Source organism: Labrus mixtus, chromosome 15 (assembly GCF_963584025.1).
Source record: "Labrus mixtus chromosome 15, fLabMix1.1, whole genome shotgun sequence".
In the NCBI taxonomy this organism is placed as follows: domain Eukaryota; kingdom Metazoa; phylum Chordata; class Actinopteri; order Labriformes; family Labridae; genus Labrus; species Labrus mixtus.
Genome location: NC_083626.1, coordinates 27,754,107 through 27,777,314, shown reverse-complemented (window position 1 = coordinate 27,777,314; position 23,208 = coordinate 27,754,107). Strand labels below are relative to the sequence as shown.

The window sequence follows — 23,208 nt, the reverse complement described above, 5'->3', positions numbered from 1 at the left end:
ATGAGTTTGTTGAATACTTGATAAAAACATGTTTCAGTCATTATGAGACGAAAACATCATTACATCTTTATTTTAAAGGAGCAGCTCATTCACGTTGTCATTTATGAACGATATCATTAGAGTGTTTGGGTGTTTGATTTTGAGCGGGGTAAGAAATGATGAGGTTATGCATACTTGATCGGTTTTCCGTCTTTTGTCTTTTTGTCTTCTGTATAATATAGCTATAGTTACCTCAAATACATACTTTGTTTATTTATTTTTGTAACTCGTTGAACGGCCAAGTTTAGTTTGTGTTGTGTTCTAGTTCTCTCCTTTTCTTTGTTTTTTGTTTTTTTTGTTTTTTTTAACTTAAAACTGCTTTTATTTTTTACTGAAGAACCGGTTGAACATATATCTGTATGTCTCAAAACACAATAAAAAAAGAAATGAGGTTAGCGGACACTAGCATCGCTTTACCAGATAATAACATATTCTGTAAAGGAAGTTATTTGTGTATAGAATAATCCCTTCTTCTGTTAACATCAGCAATCTGTGACACTTTATTATCCAACTCAAATCTGTATCAGTGTCCGATGTCCCACACGGGTTGGGCTGTACTTTAAAAGACAAACGCCACAACAACACGTTATGTTTTCCTCTTCTGCTGCGAGGATTTGATGCAAGCAACTTTAATGTGATTCAATCAAATCTGATGTTTTCTAATCGGTTGTGTTACACATTATCAGGATACAGTAACCAGGAGGGCAAACAGGAGACCTTGAGTGATAACACAGACACACAGTCAATCTAATTATAGCATCACCAGCGTCTAGGTCAAAGGTTAAACACACTGACCCTGCGTTCATCTGAGTTATCTTCTCCTCTGTTTGATTTTTACTCGTTCAGACCTTTCCATGTTGAAGTTTGAACATTTTGAACACAACAAGTGTGATTCAGCTGAAATGCAAAAAAAAAAAAAGTTACATTTTATGAACGGTGAATGTTTGGCCTCCTGAATAAGTCATTTCCTGAAGTTCCACAGTAGCTTTTGTGGATCGGGGTTGTAACTGGAATGAGTGGGAGGCTTTGAGTGTGTGAGGCACACAAAGACATGTCTGTGTGCTCAGTAAGTAGGTCAGTTTGATTCCACTCAAATCAGCTCAAGTTAAACTGGTTTCCCACATGTTTAGAATGGTTGTCGAGTTTTCCTCGTCATTATCTACAAAATGAGGCTGATGATTTTATCATACTGTTAACCATTCCATTAAAAACCAGCAGTATGTTTCCATCTCTCTGTCTGTGGCTCTCAGACTGGTTTTTCCAACTGAAGACAGAAGTAAAAAGTTTCCTTTTTCCAAAACTACACATTTCCTTCTGCAGGATACTCACATGACTCTGACAGCAGTAAAGAGAGAGGACTAATGTCTGTCAGTAATAAAGGTATAAGCAGGGCTCAGTGTTACTGTGTCTCATCATATATTGTGAGGTTGTCTTGTAGCCAATCAGTGCACGCGTTCATTGATTTTGTAATTACAGCAGCAGCTGGTTAGAGAGAAAGAGAAGTCTGATGTTTCCTTCCAGTTTGCAACGACCCATGAATAAATCGAACCAGAAAAACCTGCAGCCCAGAGCTGTTTTCAAATATCCACTCCTGAAGATTTCTAGTGATTTCATGAGGACTGCCCCTGAGTTCCTCCTGGTCTGGTGTTCAGACTTGCACAGCTGGAGTCTATCCCTGTAAGATGTGAGGGGGGCGTGGTCTCTTTAGGGAAGACATGACGTAAAAAGAATGATGCGAAAGTAGCGGCTGAAGCAACAGAGACCGCTATACGACGCTATAATGAGAATATTTGCCTTCATATCAATGCTATGTATAGTTCAACAGAGAGAGAGTGGATAAGTACATACTGGAGAACAGAAAACATAATGCAGCACTTCATGTCTGTCTTCAGCTGTCCTATCTAGTAAAGACAAAAGGCCCAAAAATATAACTTAAAAAAACCCAGTTTGTTCTGTCTGTGTGAGGTCATCAGGAGACTTCCTGTCCCACAGTAACACCAGTAACAGTTTCCTCAGACTGGATGTGTAACTTCATCCTGTGGAAGTGTTGACACTAACGACAATGACAGAGAACATTTCATCACGTTTACTGCCAAAGTGGAAAAAGACGTGTCTCTTTATCAAAAGAAGAAAAGTTAAAATGGTAAATACACTCCCTGCAAAGGTCCTGCAGACATGATGGAACTTAAAGTAAAAATACAAAAAGGCTGTTTACAAAATAAACTCACAGAGTCATGAATGAAAGCTCAGTGTGCAGTAGTGTTATCATACTATGCTGGTACAGTGGAGGAAATAATTATTTGATTCCCTGCTGATTTTGTAAGTTTGCCCGATTTCAAAGAAGTGAGAGGTCTATAATTTGTATGGTACTTTTATTATAACAAACAGAGACAAAATATTTTTTTTTAAAAGTCCAGAAAAAAAACATTACATAAAGTTATAAATTAATTTGCATTTGATCGAAGGAAATAAGTATTTGATCCCCATGCAAAACATGACTTAGTACTTGGTACAGTGACCCTTGTTGGCAAGCACAGAAGTCACACGATTGTTGTAGTTGGTCAGCAGGTTTGTACACATCTCAGGAGGGATTTTGGTCCACTCCTCTTTACAGATCGTCTCCAAATTCTGAAGGTTTCGAGGCTGTCGCTTTGCAACTCGAACTTTCAGCTCCCTCCATAAATTTTTTAAAGGATTAAAGTCTGGAGACTGGGTAGGCCACTCCATGACCTTAATGTGCTTCTTCTTGAGCCACTCCTTTATTGCCATGGCCGTATGTTTCGGGTTGTTGTCATGCTGGAAGACCCATCCAAGACCCATCCTCAGTGCTCTGGCTGAGGTAAGAAGGTTCTTGTCCAAGATCTTACGGTACATGGCCCAATCCATCGGCCCCTCAATGCGGTGAAGTTGTCCTGTACCCTTAGCAGAGAAACAGCCCCAAAGCATAATGTTTCCACCTCCATGCTTGACGGTGGAGATGGTGTTCTTGGGTTGGTATTCAGCATTTCTCTCCCTCCAGACACAAGAACTCCAGTTTTTGCCAAAGAGTTCAATTTGGTCTCATCTGACCACATCACCTTCCCCAAGCCTTCTCTGAATCATTTAGGTGTTCATTGGCAAACTTCAGACGGGCCAGTACATGTGCCTTCCTGAGCATGGGGACCTTGCGGGCACTGCAGGATTTCAATCCATTACGTCGTAGTGTGTTACCAATGGTTTTCTTGGTGACTGTGGTCCTAGCTGCCTTGAGATCATTACAAAGCTCCTCCCGTGTAGTTCTGGGCTGATCCCTCACCCTTCTCATGATCATCCTTACCCCACGAGGTGAGATCTTGCATGGAGCTCCAGACAGAGGGTGATTGATGGTTATTTTAAATTTCTTCCATTTTCTTATAATTGCACCAACAGTTTCTCCTTCTCAACAAGCTTCTTGCTGATGGTCTTGTAGCCCAGTCCAGCCTTGTGCAGGTCTACAATCTTGTCCCTGATGTCCTTTGAAAGTTCTTTGGTCGTGCCCATGGTGGTGGAGTGGTTGGAAAGGAAGAGATTGATTCTGTTGACGTGTCTTTTATACTCATAACGAGCAGTGATTGGGAGTACTTTCTTAAAGTGACAGGACTAATCTGAGTGCCACCCGGGCAAATAACCGGTCTGTGGGAGCCAGAATTCGTGTTGGTTTGTAGGGGATCAAATACTTATTTATTTCGATCAAATGCAAATTAATTTATAACTTTATACAATATTTTTTTTCTGGACTTTTTTTTAAATATTCTATCTCTGTTTGTTAAAATAAAGGTACCATAAAATGTATAGACTGCTCACTTCTTTGTAATTGGTCAAACTTACAAAATCAGCAGGGGATCAAATAATTATTTCCTCCACTGTATACTGGTCTATCCTGGTTTTTGGCTAATAAAGGTTAAGCTTTGTGCTGCTGTATCTGTCCAGATGAAACTGATTTCAGTTCGGCTCTTTGGCTCAACACATTGTTTTCTCTGTCGGTCCTTACAGTGTGAAACATGGAGCATCGTGGGGATTTTTGGATTGTAGGTCATATAAAAGTTAGAGGTTTAATTATGTCAACCACGAAATAATTAATTAACGTGTCGTCTGAGGAACCATTCAATCTATCTTTAAAGACCAACATATAAAACTAGATCAATAAACTTATCATCGAGTGGAGCCCTATTCTTAATTCTCAAAACTTCGGGAAAACAAAGAAGAACAGATGTTTGGGGTCAGACGGAGACGAGGGACCAGGAATGAAATCAAAAAATGTGTTCCTTCACTCCCATTTTTGACGACCCTGCGAGCACCCAATGACCTGGAAAAACTGCAGTGTGGGAGTCATCCCGACCACTCAGCTCAGAACAAATCCTCTTTTCAACCTTTTAACACGGTCATACAGAGAGGCCACTTTACAGCAGCAGCAGCGTCTCCCATTGTTTGTCTTTCCTCTGTTCCATAGAGACACACAGAGAGACTGAGGGCTGAACAGGGGACAGCAGTGCTTACACTAAAAACCTATTCTATACTCAAAGAAGAAAATCCTCTCGTCAGGAGGATCAGTGCCAAACTACTGTCAGCGGAGAGACTTTTCTCCACGTCAGGAAAACTTCTACAGGAAAACAAGATACAGGTTTGGGGACAGGACTTTGGGTATCACATGACGACTGATTTCTGCTTTGTCATCAACCCAGCATGCATCAGCTGACAGACAACAGGCCTCAAAGACACTGTGAAAAGTTCTAGGCCTGGGCAATACAACGATAATTATCGTGATTTAATTTTTGTTAATAGAAATATAACAAATGTTTGACAGTTTTAAACCTAAACCAACACCAAGAGACATGTGAGGCTTAAACGAGCAACACCACAAACCTTCTCCACCATTTGAAACAATATGACCTGTTAGAACACAGCGAAGGAAAGAAATTACAAAACGTCCCAAACGAGTGTTAATGGACCCTCAGTAAGTAACGGGCCAGTAGTGTGTTCACCAGCAGCAAACAGTCATATCAGCGTTTTTCCATCACCATGCACTGAGCTTCTGATGGTGAAATGTTCCTCTGTTCAAGTAGAGTTTGTCATGTTCTATCAATAAAGATTAATTTAACCAAAATTAACCACCTGGTTCCTTCAACTTTCACTCAGGAGCAAAAATCTGATTTTAAATTTGTAATAAACAACGACTTTTACACTTATCGTGATAATTACCGATATCGCCTGATGTGCTAAAATGTACACTGTAATTAGCATCACATTATGCGATATAAAATACAGCTGATAAAGGACTTATGATAACTAACACGTGCTCCCAAGGTGAGTCATGTAAATCCACTGGTCAGCATAGTCAGTGAAAAAAAAGTGAAAAAATCAGCTGGTTGATATACAAGATTTCATAACAGCAATAGAAGACAGATCTTACAGGTCACAAGAGGTTGAGAGTCCAAACAAGTTAAAATCTGTGTCATAAATATGAGTCACATGTTGACCCATTGGTCCTTTCAGAATACTGTACAGCTGACATGATGTTTGTGTCCTGTCCCCATCAAGCACACAAAAACACAGCGAACCTTGTGGGATTTCCCCCCCAGAACAGCATCAGGTAGATTAGATAGAGTACATGGCCTGCCAAAGCAAGCTCAGCTCATGGCTTTTAAATTGAACATTTAGATGTTTTTTCAGAGGAAGGCAGTCAGTAGCTTATCTCTGACCTCCAACAGGTAACAGTATTTAGGGCAAAACCAATCTCAGTAAAAACACTGCTGGTTTATTTACTGTTTGCATGAGCGACTGATAAAACCTGCCGCTTGGTCTTTCCCACATTAGGCAACAAGCACCGCACAAATTGATTTCAACAACACAAGTATCATATGTGTTACACAATGCTGCCTGGTTTTAAAAGAGTGACTGGTAGTTTTTTGAATCCATCATCAGCCACATTGGCAGATAGGCGGAGAAAAAAACGTAATTTCCAACTCTGGTGTTTAGTCTACTAATCTCAATATAAAAGCTGATAGGCTAATGGAAAATCTGTCCTTTGTGCCATCGAGTCTACCTTCAGTACCTCAGAAAAAGCAACACATCAAATCAAACAAATGTCATAAATTAAACTTAATCCAAAACCACTCTATAGAATCAACAACCTGAAATCCACATGTCTCATTTCATATATTTAGCTATTCATTTAGTAGAGCAGCATTTCAGAACTGCAGCCAAAAACCCCAAAATAGCAACCAATAGTTAGGCTAATAATCAACCATAAAAACTAGAACATCAACCATAAAAAAAAACATCAACCCAAACACAAAACAGTAACCAAAAGGCTACAAATCATCAACCACAAAAGTTAAACATCAACCATCAAACAAGTTATTTAAACCAAAAAAACAGCAAACCAAACCAAAAAACATTAACCAGACAGAAAATGGGCTTAGGCTACTTGGCATCATTGGTAAAATCAATAATAACCAGTTAGCCAAAAAAAATCCAGTCACACAAAACCATAAACACCAGTAAGAGCCGCCCCTACCTTTTAAAGTGAAGCATCGTTCCTCTGCATGATGGAGAAGAGTCAACTTCCGGTTAACAATGGCGGCCGCATCCAACGGTTTAGTATTAGAAGGCTAACGGTTAAGCTATCAACAGCAGCAACTAGAAGTGACACGAATACAACTATTCCACGGTTTAATATAGGCTAAAGGTCTTGACGTAATATTATTTGAGTTAATTTATCCTACTAAAAGCGGTAGTAGTCCGAGTAAAGACCTACAACCGTTATTCAATTAATGAACATGGTGATGCCACAGGTGAACAAACCTGGGCGGGGTTTGAAAAAAGGTGTGTTTGTTTTATTAAGCTGCCGGTCAGGAAGAGTCATGTGTCAGTTCGTCCTAATTTTTTCAAGGAAAAGTATCTAAAAAAAGAAATAAAGAGAGATCAATTAACAAAAAATGTATAAAGATAGGATTTATAGATGCTGATAACTGTCATAACCCTTCAATTAGTTTTGAGTGTAAATTTAAGGCTGGTTTTCTGTGGTCTATTTCAGTGGTTCCCAAAGTGGGGGTCAGGACTCCCCAGAGGGTCACAAGCCACCAATAAGGGCGATAAATAGAAGCTTTAAAAAAAATGAATACACAAATGAATAATAATAAAATACAAATATTTTAATTGGTACTTTTACTAAAGTAAACTTAGTATTCTCTCTTTAAGATCTACCTCTTATACACCACTGTGTCCATACCCCTATTAGTTGCTTGTCTCTGTAAGACTTTGAACTTAAAATATACATTAAGATACTTGTTTTCTCTCTCTCCCATCAGTGGACAGTGGCAGCCATGTTTTTTAAAGTGTAAACTTGGCCTACATTTTTGCTGACAGTGCGAGAAGAGCATGGGGGCATCTTTTGACACTGCAAGCTGGAAATTGTCATCAACAGTTAATTCATTCATCATGAAACCTCGGGAAAAGTCTGCTGGGTTTTAAAGGGCTTTTAAAACAAGTCAGGTACATATGTTAACTTAATTTGGAAGCAGAGATCAACAGAATTTGAAGTAAAGTTTACTTAAAGATATACAAATGAAGCACAAACTGACTCAAGAGTGAAGTTGAACCTAGTTTTGTGCAGATATTTTAAATTAAATGACATATAGAGAAAGTGCTGTTGTGCGAGTTTCTGAGCGAACAGTTACACAACTCCAGACTCTGGGCTCATGCAGCAGTCTGAGGACATGAAGTGCTGCTCTGTTCTGTTTACTCTGTTCCTGTAATAACCCTGTACAGAACCAGTGAACCACTCCCTGACTTGCACAAACACTTTCACCTCCTGCTCCTTATATAGGGCTGTTTCCAGCAACAGCTGTCGACACATCACTTGGCAAATAAAGGAACTCTAACAGAGATAAAATCATGTTCATGAAACCACAGAGGAAAGTGAATTTACTCTAAAAATAACAACTGAACATGTATTTATTTATACAGTTTAAAGTGACAGGGACCATGTATATTATGACATTTCTGTAATGTGCCAGTTTAGCCATCATGGCTTATTTTCAGCTGTAGTCCCTGAGCAGGTGAGTGACAGAGGTACGTCAAAAGAGATCAGGGCACATATAGGACACTCTTTCATATTTTAAAAAGCTATCTTCTTGTAACTGAATGTTGAAGTGTATGAGCAGAATAAAGACATGGCCAACAGAACTTTAGGCTGCAAGAGTCTACTTTTATTGCATCACAGGGTGACAGAAGTGTAAAATGTTGAACAAAGGCATGTGGATGTGAACGCACCACAGTGTCTGAGCACCACAGGATTACAAACACACAACAGTACAAATGTTTATAAAAACACAAATAAGGAGCTTATCACTTTCATCATCGTCTTGTTTTTTTTTTCCTGTCATTTTTTATTCTTTTTTGTTTGTCAATAAAAAAATACACACAAGGTTACCGAACAAAAACAAGTAAGGCAGCCTACACTACGATGAGGAATAGTATAAAAAAAAAAAAAAAAAAACTAATAAGGTTGTAAACGGGACGTCCTCCCGTCACCTAGCGTTGGTCGTGTTGGTTTGATTCCCCCCGAGGTGCGGCGTGGAGCAGACTGAGGCTTGGCTGCATCAGGAGGCGGTGGGGCTTCCTGCGTCGCTGCTCTCGCTCACCTGCCGTTGCATCACCATCTCCTTGGCAACGCAGGTGATCTGACCATTTGTCAACGTACCTGGGACCCCCGCCCTTAAAGACACGAAGAGAGAGATGGTGAGAAGTTGTTTTTGACGGTTGTATAACAGAGAGGGTGTGGCGGAGGATTGATCCATTAACACAGGGTAAGTCAAATCAGGTCAGCTTTTATTTTCTAAAACATGAATGTTATCAAAGAGCTGAATGCAGCACAACACTCAGCACTGAAGTCTAGTTTTTAAAACAGTTCAGGTGTGCAAAGAAAATAAACTAGAAGCAAATGCAGAGGGATGCATCATCTTTCAAAACTCCTTTTGACAAAGTTTAGCTTTTAAAACTGAGAAGATTATGACCGAGTTTCATATACTTCAAATACAGCGGCAGTGTAATGAAACAAGTGGGAAGTGTGTGTGTGTGTTTCTGCTTACTTCTGCTGTGCCTCCTCAGTCAGTGGGGTCATCCCTGGCTGCTTCCCAAAGAAGAAACTGGACCACCAGTGACCAGAGTCCTGCTTGGGGAGCCCTGTGGAGGCAGAGGAAGGAGGCATGAGGCTTCAGAGTTATATTTAGTCTCTCATCTGGTCCAAGATATTCATTTGCAGTTCAGTATTTCACCTGTCAGCTGTAAAACAACCAGAACAGGAGTCACACTGGTTTGATATTTTGACGCTGTGTCTGTGTGGAGGGCAGTTTTTTCAGCTCATTAAAGCTACTATTCACTTCATTATAAATTCAGGGAAAAGTTTCAGCAGCTGTAATCTCTGAGGTGAGACAGCAGACTCAACGTTACGCTGACCAACGGTTTAAATGTATGAGTGTTTCATCAGGGAGAAATGACTCAGGTTTCCCCTCTCAGGCCGTGTGTGTGTGTGTGTGTGGCTCAGAGACAAACTGACTGGGACACCTCAGGTTGTGTCTGAGCTGCTGCATTCAGTTACACTTACAGTACAACTACAGTGTGCTATAATTAGATTCTAGGTCAAGCCAGGCAGCGACACATATATACTGTCTCACTCAGCATGTGTTGCATCTGTGCACTTTTGATCTTAAGCTGCGTTTTTTGTACTCAAGAGTAAAACAGAAGCAGAAACACTGTAATACAACTTGAATGAAGCAGATTCATGTTTCTCAGATGCTCTTTGAGGGCTGCTAGCTACGCTATCTTCAGCTCAGCTTTTAACGCTGATAACCGAAGAACCAGTCCTTCCACAAGTTCAGCCAGTTAAAAACAACTGAATCTGACAAAGAAAGAACAAAAAGACACAGGCTTTGTAATATCAATGCATGAACACACCTATGTTTCCCTTTCACCTACTTTTTTGTGCAACCCCTGCGTGTGTGCGTGTGAAAATCTTAGCACCCTGACACCATTTCAAAAATCTGACCCAGTGGTTAAAACAGGAACGCAGACTCAGACCTGAGCCAGCAGTTAGCACACGAGCCAGATGGTTTCCACATAGATCTGAGCTGGGATTACTGGTGGGAGTCTGCAGATATGAACCGAAGATTTAGAGCGGTGCAGCGGGGGCTGAACGCATGTGTGACAAAGACTGGGATCAGTTTTGATGTTCATTCTGACTTCTGGATCAATATGAGAGAACTGAATCAGAGCTGAAGGTTAAAGAAAGAAAGAAATGTCCTCATCATGAAAGGGAGAGTGGAAATAAACAACTCCTCTGCTGGATTAAAGATGCAGATCTGTCCACACACTCTCTGTGTTTCATGATGACTCACTCATGGCAACTCGGTTGTTTTTAAGGCAACAGCTGACTCAACCTGAGCACACGCTGCGGTTACACAATTCAGAGCCCTTCCTGTGATATTACCAGATCACTGAGAAGTGTGTCACAACCAGATGAAGGTGTTACCCACATTCATTCACACACACACGAGCCCACGCTTTAACCAGGAGTAACATCTGGATCTGGCACAGAAAACAGGATGTTGTTCCTCTCGTACTGAACACTCCGTTCTGTCCAAAACCACGGCTCTTTAACCACTCCTCCTCCTTCTGTATTGAATCTGTCTTTCCAGGTCTGAATAAAACAACCAAGAAGCAGCTGTGTTTCCAATCATTTAGAGATCAGTATGAGTGGAAAATTCAGAAGAACCAATTGACAGATGTGACACTTTTCAGGGCTAGGTTACAAAAGTTAACTCCTGCTTCCCTCTGTAATGTCTGTTAAGTTTGTTTTAGATGTGTGCCTCTATGTGAAGCCTCGGACAGATTTAACCAACACAATAATTTCAACACGTCACAAAGATGTGGTTTTATTTCCATGGGAGTGTTGGCAACACAAACAGAGTTCTTTACTGTTAGTCCACCTCCACTTTAGACTTTCATCTGAAGGGTTTTAAGGATTTGGTTTTAACTTCTGAAAGGGGTCTTAATACTGTTTCAGAGGTTTCTCTAAACTGGCACATTTCACTGTGTGGGGGAAACATTGAAGTTTTCATCCTCAGACTTTTTTCCCATGTTCTGGTTCAGACACTCACCTGGGTGGTGAGGGATGACCTCTCCGCTGTACTCCGAACTGCCACACGAGCTGCTGCTGGACGTAGAGCCGATGCGCCCTGCAGGAGGAGACACCACGCAACGTTAGACATGGATGGTTTACACACTGTCGACTAAACTGAAAAAAGCTAAATGTAACAGGGGGAGAGGTTCAGGTTTATTTTAGTATGATTTAAATTATTTGAAGAACTTAATGCTCTTGCGTAATATAAACCTCTTTCCCTTTGACGAGGAGCGGTTGGGACGTTCAGGGCTACAGAAAATAGAAATCCACTTTGCTCTGGTTATATAACTCCAGCCTGACGTGATGTAACATTACTGTGAACCCATGCTGTATGAGATATCCCATCACTTAAAGACAGCCACATGACCTGCAGCTGCTGTATTTGTAAAAAAGAAGAAAATGGGAAGCAAGTTTTGAAATGTGGCATCAGTACTCTTTAGGTCTGAGTAATGTAATCTCCTTTTAAATTAAATAATTGGTTTGAGATATAATCAACATTAAACAAATGTCTGCGCCAAAAAACCCAAATCATCACTTTTATAATAAGTCCAGTCCATTGAGCAATGTGACAAAATGATGGGATATACACTGATGAAATAAAGGAAATGATGGGATATACACTGATGAAATAAAGGAAATGATGGGATATACACTGATGAAATAAAGGAAATGATGGGTCTGTTCTGAGAGTCAGTCGATTCATGTTTTAATCGATGTGAGGGGGGATTTTTCTTAAAGCCATATGAATCAGAAAGAATCAATACACAGTTTGTATTTAACAAATGACTCACAGAGAGACCCAAATATTTTAAATCTGAGTAAAGCCTCCACACACAGCAGTCATCTTTTGTTCAGAAAACACCACAGTGACTCATTACATCCTAACCGGAGGCACTTAAAGATAACCGCTCAGATGGGAGTAGATCAACGAGTTAGATCAGCTGTGTGCGTGCGAGAGAGAGAGAGAGAGAGAGAGAGAGAGAGAGAGAGAGAGAGAGAGAGAGAGAGAGAGAGAGACTCACTTCGGTAGTAGTCAGTGGTCGCCACGAGAGAACCGCCTGCTGGAATGGCTGCCATTCTTCTGTTGTTGGTCGCTGTTCACTGTATTTGATGGAAACCTGGGAAGAAGACACACGATGATCAGAGACAGGTCGAGCTTCACGACTCACAGAGGCACCACAGAGTCTCTCTTAAAGATGTGTCACTGCCAGGCGTTAGGAAAGAAGCTTCAGCTAGAGACGACTGTCAGAAGTGTTATTCCTTTATTAAAGTTAAGACTGTATTCAGAATGTTTCTTTAAGTGATTTGCTGTCTTGTAAATACCTAAACATTTAGATATTAAGTTTATTGTCATTAAAACAAACACATTTGTTATTTGAGGACCTGAAACACTGAATTGTGTTTCAAACTTCTTGCTGAACATTTCTTTAACCTTGCCAAATTATTATTATTTTTTTAAACTTTCTTTATTGCTTTTACATATTAACAACATTTCCACTTAGCAATGTCCATACAGAATGTTTGTGTTTTTTTCCAACAAGAACAAGATAAACAAACAGATACATACAAACAATTAGACCCCTCCCCTGGCACATATCCCCTAAAGAGAAAAAAAAACAAGAAAAAAAACAAAACAGGGCTGATAATAACAAAAAGTAGGTTCTCAGTCCAGATTAAAGTGTCATTCTGTGCTTTTGACAGGTGACAAAAAAGGATTCCAAGTTTTTCCAAAGGACCTCTCAGATCCAGACAGGGTTAACCTGATTTTTTCCAGACCTTGCCAAATTATTTTAACTACTGACTTGTATGAAAGGCAATTTAAAGAAAAATGTGATGATTTTTCATTCTGCATTTTTTATTACATTAACCTCAGTGGTTTCCTAACCTGGGGTCCAGGCTCCCTTATGGGGGCCCTAACTAGAATCTTAGGGGGACTGCAAGACTTTGTCTGCTCCGAGGTTGTCAAAATTTGATTGGTTGCCGATTATGATACTAATGTTTTTTCATTCTTTCTTTTGGTGTCAGACTCCCACGATGCCAACATACCATAATCAACCAATCAGTTACATGTCTTCCTCTAATGAATCAGATAATAACAGACAAGTGTAGGCGGTTTTTGCTTTATAAATGTCTTAAACTAAATTATGTAAAACAGTCGGTGATGAGTCAATCAAACAACAAGTCGATCCGATAAAATGTTAGAAACGAATCAGAGAAAATAGTATTGTATACTTGTTTTTTCTGCCTTTATTTAACTGATGTACATATTTATTTTTAATCATTTTATTCATTTTTCCTGTTTTCTTGAGCTGCTGTAATGAAAAAATTTCCCCCATGGAGGATCAATAAAGTTAGAAAATCTTTATACTTAACTCCTGCTCTCAAATCCGAGGCTTCAAAAAGGAATATATAAAAAATGTTAATAAAATGTACATTAAATGTGCTTGAGTTGGTTTTGTCTAATATGATTTTTGGGGTAATAGACTTGTATTGTTGTTTTTCCAGCATCAGACTGCTGCAGCATGCCCGTATACATCCAACGTAGTGACGTCATACACCACGTAATGCAGAAGACTTGTTTACATTAAAGTGTCGCTGCAGCAAAAACGACATTTTGACCGATACAAGCTACGTGTCCAAAATAAAGGAATACGACGAATATTTTTAAAAAAAGACGATAAATATACAGAATAAAAAGAATAAAAGGCGTAATATTAATCGTTAGTCTTGCTTCTTGTTATCAGGATATTTTGTAGGTAACAAAGACATCAACAACATCTGTCAGTTGGTGTTTGTGTGTCAACAACAGTTAGTATCACGGGGGAAAAATAAATAAATAAAAGGAAAAAAACAGTTTTCATTCATTAAATTTATCCACCAAACAAACATGCAGCCCAGCAACAGCTGCCATTACAACAAGCTAGCTAGTTAGCACCGTTAGCTCGCCCACCACCATTGATAAACCACAACAACAACCCCCCCTCCCCCTCCCCCACCACCTTTGTACAGCCCCTCACCTTCAAGTGAGCCAGACGTGCTGGATGTTCCACTCAGTCGGCGCGGCTGGGGGAGTTAACGCTAGGCGACGGGGCCCATTTGAAAAGAAGTTTCGGGTAAGTGTGACCCTCCAAGGTCCGAGCGGAGAGCGGAGCTGTTTGTTACTGGAACAGACTGGATGAGCGAGCTTTTATAGAGAGGGGGCGGTGACGTAGCCATGGGGATAGGGGGCGGGGCTACGGAGAGGTCTTTTTTTTTTTTAACCTCTTGAATTTCGATGGGACACATTGAGGTGGATATTTTATTATAAATCAATATTCAAAGTTAAACACTTCATCTAAGTTATTTTATAATTATTTCACTCTTCATGGTAGGCTGTTTATGTGTCGCCATGTTGGAAATGTTTATCTTCTTTTTCATTCTGAATAATTTAAACATTTTATTAAATATAGATTTTTTTTATCGTTTTTTCTCATTTGAACATTTAAACATCAGAGACTCCCCCTCACTCACTTCCTTCAAGAAATCCCTAAAAATTCACCTCTTCAACATCGCCTAGAACCACTAACAAACTCAACTCTCACCACCCTACTTTTAAATTATTTCTTCTGTGTATTCACTTTTTTGTTTTGTCGTTATTCTTTTTTTAAGCGTCTTTGAGTATTTAGAAAAGCGCTATAAAAGTCTAATGCATTATTATAATTATTATTATTATTAGAAATAGTTTTGAATTTATTTAATGATAGCCCCTTGAGATGCATCATCTCATTTTCAAAGGGTTCCTAACACAAATAGCTTTCATACAAAACAGCAATACTAAACAAAAATACATACAGCAGGGGGTAATGTTTAATAAATTCAAAGAATGTTCATAGAAAGTTAAAGTATTCACATACACAACCGGTTTTTTTGGTTGTCCTATAGTCTTTGACAATAAAATCTATTTTCTGTTTTTTTTTTTTAGTTTGAAAAAAGATAGGCCTAGTTTTTATATAATCTTTATTGTTTGTCTTTGCTCTCAAAATACATTTAAAAACATGTTTAATTGTATTGTTTTCCCATAAACTATATTTTTCCTGACATTATTAAAAACTTGTTTTAGTATCCATATTTCCTGTCGTTTCTAAAGTACATATCACTGAGTAAAAAAGGAAATCATTAGATTTAAGGGGCGTTTTTTATTTTCATTTATCCATATAATCAGACACCAGCTAAAAATAAGACCAACTACATCAAGTACTTAGAATCAGAATCTGCTTTATTGGCCAGGTATGCTCACACACATGAGGAATTTGACTTTGGTGAACTTTGCGCTCTATATACAAAAGTATGACATTAAATATCAAAAATAAAACACAAAACAAACAAACATTAATATGTACAAGAATAAATAAGACAATAATATATCACAGAGGAGAAAATCCCAGAGACAGACTCATGTTGGATAAAGTTTGGAGTAAGGGGAAATCATTGACATGGATGTATTTGTCATTTCAGAGACTTTCATCATGTCAAACTGTCTGACTCAACAGAAACTCAGCACGGAGTGAATGTCCCCAATATCTACCGGACATGCAGCTTCCTCCTGTGGTGAAATGTATGTACTGCATCAGTGAAATCACCCCTAAATAAAAGGCAACATAATGTGTTTAAATGTAAAAAAATTGTAATTTAAACACGACTAAAAAGGTGAAAAAGTAGGCTATTGTTTCGGCCATGAACTCGGCCAGAAGTTCATCTTGTACAGTTACAAACATTCAGATCGTTCAGGTCACAGTTTAGATCCAGGCCCACAGTAAGTTGGGCCCCTGAAAGGCCTTGTGAACAGACAGAGACCCTCTATATTAACTCATGCATGTCGGTTCAGTATCGATAGCCTCCTGGATAAGACCCGCCTCCTCGTCCTGTCTGCAATAGGCCTGACATTAACAGGAGGAAGACATTTTTGTTTTGTTTATGTAAATACTCTATGTATCTATGATTTACTATTTATAAACTTACTTATAGGCCTCCCTTGAATCCAAAGTCTCGTAGCTGAGAGTCACTGCAATTCCAGAGAGAAGGACAGAAAAGCGGTGTAAGCCCTCAGCTCGATAAATCCATGAGATGAATGGATACAGATGTGAAGTCACTTAATCAAATCCTTACTTTAGAGTTTGTAACTTTCTCATCAAAATGAAGTTTAAATAGTGGAGTGGGCCTATTTATAATGCAGTGCAATAGTCCCTGTGAGGTTTTTTAAATAATATTTAGCCTATCACTGCAGCAGAAATGTATTTGTTCAATTTTACGAATGGAGAGGTTCGGGGTTGTCCTAATTTGAGTTTACTTGATATACTGCTGGCAGTTTCGATGCATCAAAAATACATTGTAACAGGGCACTGGTGGCTCAGTGGTTAGTGCGTGCGCCCCATGTATGGAGGCTATGGTCCTCCAAGTGGGTGGACCGAGTTCAAATCTAGCCTGTGGCTCCTTTCCCGCATGTCATTCCCTACTCTCTCTCTCCCCCTGATTTCTGACTCTATCCCCTGTGCTATCTCTCCATTAAAGAGATAAGAGATAAAGATAAACTTTATTGAGGCTTAAAGGCACAAATATCTAAAAAAAAAAAAAAAAAAATCTTTAAAAAAGAAAGAAAAAGAAATGCATTGTAACCCAGGAGATCTTCATCTGTTTGTGTTGCTGTCCAGTGAGAACCACACACTTCTCATGAGCCCAGAAATCACAGCAAGCAAATAAAAACTTGGGGTTAAGTAGTTTACTGATTTGAACTTTATCAGCTCTTTAAACTGAGATCTGTAAGATAACTAAAGCTGCCAGACAAATGCTGTGGAGTCAAAAGTAGTTTCTTACAAGATGTAGTGGAGTAGAAATATTAAGTAGGCTACATAACATGTAAGAACTCGGGTTAAGTACAAGCACCTTGATTTGTTCAGTAAGTATTTTAGTAAATTCATTTTGTATTTTACACGGTGAATTTATGATGGTAATCTCGTATAGCCTACTTAAATGTTTGAAATAATTTAAGATGATGAGGACCTTAGAGGAGGATGATGAGGATCGATCTGCAGAGTCCCTCTGCACCTTTAAGAAAAAGCTAAAGACCCAGCTCTTTCATGAATACCTACTAACTTAATGATGATGGTCTCCATATTATTGATGATGATGATGGTAATGACGATGGTTTTTGTTTGATAACGACGACTTATAAGATGGTTTCTATACTGATTAGAGCTCTCAAGAACTGCCCTCAATGTTGTGCTTTGCCTCTGGTCACTTCCTGTCAGCACCTGTGTGTCCAATCAGACTCAAAGCTGATGGTTTGCTCTTACTGACATTGTTCCCTTTTTTCTAGATCCTTGCTTGTGTTGTTCTTACTCTCTGATGTGCGTCGCTTTGGATAAAAGAGTCTGATCAGTGAATTGTAGAATTGTAGGACCTCCACTTGTGCATGCTGTGCGGTGGGAATGACAACATTAGCATCAAGGAACCACCAAAATGTGGAAATCATATCAAGGTTTATAATGACTGACCGACGAGCCAACTTGATAAACTCATCAGTAGACAGCGTTACACCTGTGGTGTTTTCTACTGCACATTCTTCATGTCTTTAAGAACTAAATACATCAAACTATTTGAGCCACAAGAACAGTTTCTTCACCTCTGCTGCCAGCCCCCCCCCCCATTTCTTATACTCTATTATATCTGTAATTACTTATTATATTTGATTGTATTTAAGTTATAGCTATTTTGCTTTATTTCCTTTGTTAACTGTTTTTTTTGCACCAATACACCAAGACAAATTCCTTGGATGTGTAAATGTAGGTCTACTGGGCAACAACAAAAACGATTCTGATTCTGATAAGGGAATCGATGAAGATCCTCTACAACACAAAAACACGCCTGAGGTTTTTTCAGACAACTTTTTAATCTACATTAAGTCTGAGGCAAGAAACAAACGGAAAAGTTTATCCGTGGAGGCCGTGAAGGACTCCTCACAGTTTACCTGCAAAGCAACACACGGACATGATGGTCAGCAGAGTTTTTCAAACCGAAACATCTACAGTTGTACGTGTGGCTGTTTGGGTGTTTTCCAGACGATAATTCGGGAAAGTCGTGGTAAAAGTTACAAGTTTGAACGACATTTAATGCGAGAAACACGAGTTTTAGGTCGACCATTGAAAGCAGACCTCGTCGACTCGAAAGGCTTTCAGAAGAAGGAGGAACAAAAGAAAGAAAAAGAAAGACAGAAAAGACCGTTTTTGTTGGTTTTGTCTCGGTTTTAAAACAGTTCATTACAGAGTGTGAAGCTCAGTGTCTGCTGTTTCCCCACAAACACAATCTGAAGATGAAAAATTATGAGTTTTTATGATAAAAGAAGGAACGCTTCACGAATTTGCGTGTCATCCTGCTTAAAAAAACATCAGAAAACAGAACACAGCAGGAACCAAGAAGACTCATCTAAACTTCAACCAGGAGCTGTGTTCACTTTAAATCCTCCCATGTGACTTAAAATAACCAGCAGACGTGTCTTTGTGGTCTGCTGCTAAAAGCCTCTGTAACAACAGAGGATCTGGACTGAATCAAAAAAATCTTATTCTATTCTTTTGGTCTGCTTTCTGCTTCTGAAAATGTAACATCTGTCTCTGATTATATGTCGGTTCAAATCTGCCATTAATGCCATTATTTTGTGTTTATATTATTATTCTTTTGAGAAACTCTTTTGTGTTCAAAATAGTACCTGCAGTCCCATCAAACTGCCACTAGGTGTCGCTGTCTGATCAATCTTCAGGGGGGGGATTATGGGACGTCCCACTCCGGGATAGATAACAGATAGAAAATCAAAAAGGAAATGAATACAGAGAAAACAACACACAAAGTGGTGTACTGAAGAAGATCATAACCGGAGCCTATTGTTGTACACTAACTAACTAACTAACTAATACAGAGCAGACATGACTCTCTGACAGTTGTATTTTCAGTGACAGGCTAAATGAATGTACACAGCCGAGAAGCGTTTACATCATAACATGAATCCAGTTAGGATAAAGCTGTTGTGGTGTTTTGAAAAACTAACCGGAGTGAAGATAGTTTCATATTTAACATTCGCCTGTTTTCACGTCGATTACCTTCAATATCTCCGAGTCAAAGCCTCGATTTCTCACAGTTTGGGGATATGTTGGAGAGCAGATTAAGGCAGACGTTTCACAGTTTTAATAAACTTCAAATAACCAAAGATGACGATGCAGCTGGGAGCGCAAAGAACTGAATGTCTGTGACTGTAGGCGGAGTTAGGGACCGTCGTAAAAGTGCAATACGGCTCATTTCAATATTCAATAACTTCTTTGTTTTTCAACATAGACATCTCAATCCACTGCTATTATAGAAGGTGACAGCCCTTAACATTTCACACCAATGAATACTAAATAAAAATAACTCTGCAAATCATCATTATCAATGACATATTGCCTTAAATAAGCACATTTCAAGGTTATAATCTCAATAGATTTCTATTTTTTGATTTTATAGACATCAAATCACCTCTCATGTGTCCCAAACATCCTCTCACAACTTTCACAGCTCATAGTTTGTGAAGAAGGCCATTTTCAAATGCCTTAATACCATTATCAAGGGCCTGTCGCTTTAAATGTGCAATTTTTAAGGTTGGAATTTCAATAGCTTTCTAATTTTTTAATTTATTGACATCAAATCACCTCTTGATGCTTTGACTCGGAGCTATCGAAGGTAATCGACGCGAAAACAGGCGAATGTCAAATATGAAACTATCTTCACCACGGTCACTTTTACAGCTAGTTGTCAGGGTTACACAACAGCCAAATTAGGCTACCAAAATATTACAATAGCCTACTTTCTGAATTTAACATTTAACCTGTTTTAACTGACACAATTGACTTTCATAAAATCTTTGTATTTGTAGCCTAGGGGAAAATGCATGTAGGCTAAAATATACCAAAACACTACTAAAGTCTTCAAACTGAGTCCAATGTCAAAGGAACTCACCCGCTTCCAACTCCACTGATTTATCGTCTGTTCTCTGTTGAAGAAAAATATAGGCTACTATTGCTATAGGCTATGACTTTTCACACTAATCCATATATGGCTCTATAATCAACCTCACAGAGACGCTCACTGCAGCGACACCCTCTACGTTTCGGAGATATAGCCTATGCGCTGTCCTCTCCATCTAAAAAAAATTGATTGCGCGTCTACACCATAGGTCTACAGCAGCGGGCCACAGGTTTTGATTTTTAAAATATAGTTGAAAAAATAGTAAGGCTTTGTAGATCAGAATCAAAAGGCTCGCTAAAGAAACCCTTTAATAAAAGAAATCAAATATTTTGACTTTATTTGTTTGTTTCTCAGAGCCTGTAACGTGGTTCATGTTTTTGGAAAAGCTTTCTGCATTTAGCTCAGGTCATTAAACGGTTAAACAACAGTCCGCTTGTTTCCAAAAAAATGTGGAAAATAGTAAAAGCTGTAGATTTAAAAAAAAAACAACACACATTGTCATGAACATTTTCTATTTTAGGAATATTGTTCCCTTGTTAACATGAAAAAGAAAAATAAGATAATGTGCCGATCTTAATTGAGGCCTCGGGCCAAAATCTTCTGATTCTTCATTTGAAGTCACGGGCCGCAAAAAATCCCCTCAAGGGCCGCAAATGGCCCTCGGGCCGCACTTTGGACACCCCTGGTCTACACCCTATATTTACGGTAGAGCATTTAGGCACCGTCAAGGATTTTGTGGTTCATTAACCCTTTCACGCATACTGGTCACTACAGTGGACAGCTATTCAAAAGCTGGTTTCTCCTAAGTAAACAGGTTTTGATGGAATGGTTTCACATCAGCCACTCCAGTGAACTTTAGCAGGTCGGCCCACACACTGCCATCCATTGGCCAGCAGTAGTAAGTGTACCAAAAATGTCAAGGTGGCCGATGTAACTCACACATGCCATGTGGTTCAGGAATTTCATGCAAATCCTGTTTAAGACTAACTGCAGCCAACCAGAAGTCATCAGCTGCAGTCAAACAGAGAGAGGATTCAAACTGAGATTCTGCCTCACAACATAAAGCAGTCAGTATGTTTCTGTGTGTCGGTCCATCTGTCATTAACAATCTGTCTTTCTGTCTGTAGAGTCTTGGAGTGATTCTCTTTATTCTGTGTTTAGGTTGCGACAAAAACAAGAGGTTTATGTCCTCACCACTAGCCTGAATTATTTGACACCTTGACCATATAAAGGTCAAAAACTCAAGCAAGACAGAGACGTGGTTCTAAAAGAAAATTAAAATGAATTGATAATTAATTAGTTTTATTATTATTATTATTATTTTTATTTATTATTATTATTATTATTATTTTATTTTTTTAAATGTATTTATTTATTTTTAAATTATATTCCTGTTTACTGTTTTGAGCTGCTGTAACGCAAAAATGTCCCCCATGGGGATCAATAAAGTTTATCTTTATCTTTAGTTGACCTGGAGATGTCGAATTGCAATAAAAAAGTTATGGATTTATAGTCAAGTGGGAGATTAGGCAGTGATAGATCTCTCTATATCAGGCAAGCATACATTTTTATGTTATTTTTGAATATTGCACAGATCGAATATTTCTTAACCGAATAGTTTTTCACATTGTCTTACATTAAATGCAATCAGCCGTTAGTACAGTTTGATCATATTAATGGTAGCCTATAGCCTATAAAGTACCTATACTAAATACTTACAGTCAAATGTCTACTGAAAGATGCAGATGCGTTAATAGCTTGCTAACGTCTGAGATGACAGTGGGATAACGCAGAGTGTGTGCATTACTTTCACAGATTCATTTGAACTGAGGCTGCTGCAGTGATGAAGAATAGACATTAGATTCTGATGTTGATGAAATTAAGGTTTACCTGAAATTGATTCAACAATGTTTCAATAACCGTTTATAAAAACTTATTGTGTGAAACAATAGGGCCTCGTCTTTTTCAACGACAGATCATCTTACTTTGTGACTTCCTTTGCTACTGTCATCACAACTTGACAGCTTGTTGACAGAAAGACAGACAGGTTAAAGGCATGGTTTATGTTCCCAAAATTCAAGAAGTTACAGACAATTTGCAAAACTTGCAATATTACTTTTTTCAAAGATAACAAATGTTTAAAGTCACTGATGATCCAGTCAAACGAGGGCTTGATGATCATTGCTTCAATGTAGGATGGACCCATAAACTTTACATATTTGTGGACGAAGCCACAAAGTGACGTCACCATCTGTTACAGCAGGGGGCTCCGGAGGCTCATCGGTATCTACACAGGATGTTACTGCTTTGATGGAGGTCATAGGTCATCACGGCTGACCCTAGAGACGTTTCCCCTCTGGAAGCCTTTGCGTAGATCTTCATGCCTTCGTGACTAGTTGTAGTTCAAACTCGTTTAAACCGGTTTGTGTGTATATTTCAGGAACGTAAGCGCCTAAGGGAAAAAACGTAATGCGTTGTCGGCAGGATTCGAACCTGCGCGGGGAGACCCCAATGGATTTCTAGTCCATCGCCTTAACCACTCGGCCACGACAACCTACCATGTAATCGTCGCATTATGGCTTCTAATCTCGCGATATTAAGTGACTGAGCGGGAGATAGTGCGAGATCTATTTCCGCTCAAAATTCGAAAGAATTCAAAATGTTCGATAACTGTTAGAAATTTAAATCAACCGTTACGCTCTCTAAACTCTGACTACATAATGTGTGTACTTTGACATGATAGCAGCCTTCCCTGGTGGTCTAGTGGTTAGGATTCGGCGCTCTCACCGCCGCGGCCCGGGTTCGATTCCCGGTCAGGGAACTAGCTTTTTTCCATGAAGCTTCTTCCGCCCTCAGTTACCGATGTCTGTACGGCGACTAACGAGGGTCAATCATGTTACCCCTCCACTGTTAGTGGGTTTTTTTTTTAATATAAAAAAGTG

The 23,208-nt window shown here is 39.1% G+C and overlaps 1 protein-coding gene and 2 non-coding genes across 3 annotated transcripts; 1 reads left to right on the top strand and 2 right to left on the bottom strand.

The window, feature by feature from the left end:
* Positions 1-8,245: 8,245 nt before the first annotated feature.
* Positions 8,246-12,421, bottom strand: ppdpfb (pancreatic progenitor cell differentiation and proliferation factor b). Its single transcript, XM_061058293.1, has 4 exons — positions 12,262-12,421; positions 11,217-11,294; positions 9,150-9,243; positions 8,246-8,775 (listed from the first exon to the last, which is right to left on the bottom strand). The coding sequence occupies exons 1-4, from the start codon at positions 12,314-12,316 to the stop codon at positions 8,661-8,663; spliced, it is 342 nt and encodes a 113-aa protein (XP_060914276.1). The 5' UTR covers positions 12,317-12,421; the 3' UTR covers positions 8,246-8,660.
* A 10,317-nt stretch (positions 12,422-22,738) lies between these two features.
* trnas-aga (transfer RNA serine (anticodon AGA)) lies at positions 22,739-22,820 on the bottom strand. Its single transcript has one exon. It is a non-coding gene; the product is annotated as a tRNA-Ser (tRNA).
* Positions 22,821-23,015: 195 nt separating this feature from the next.
* Positions 23,016-23,087, top strand: trnae-cuc (transfer RNA glutamic acid (anticodon CUC)). Its single transcript has one exon. It is a non-coding gene; the product is annotated as a tRNA-Glu (tRNA).
* Positions 23,088-23,208: the final 121 nt, after the last annotated feature.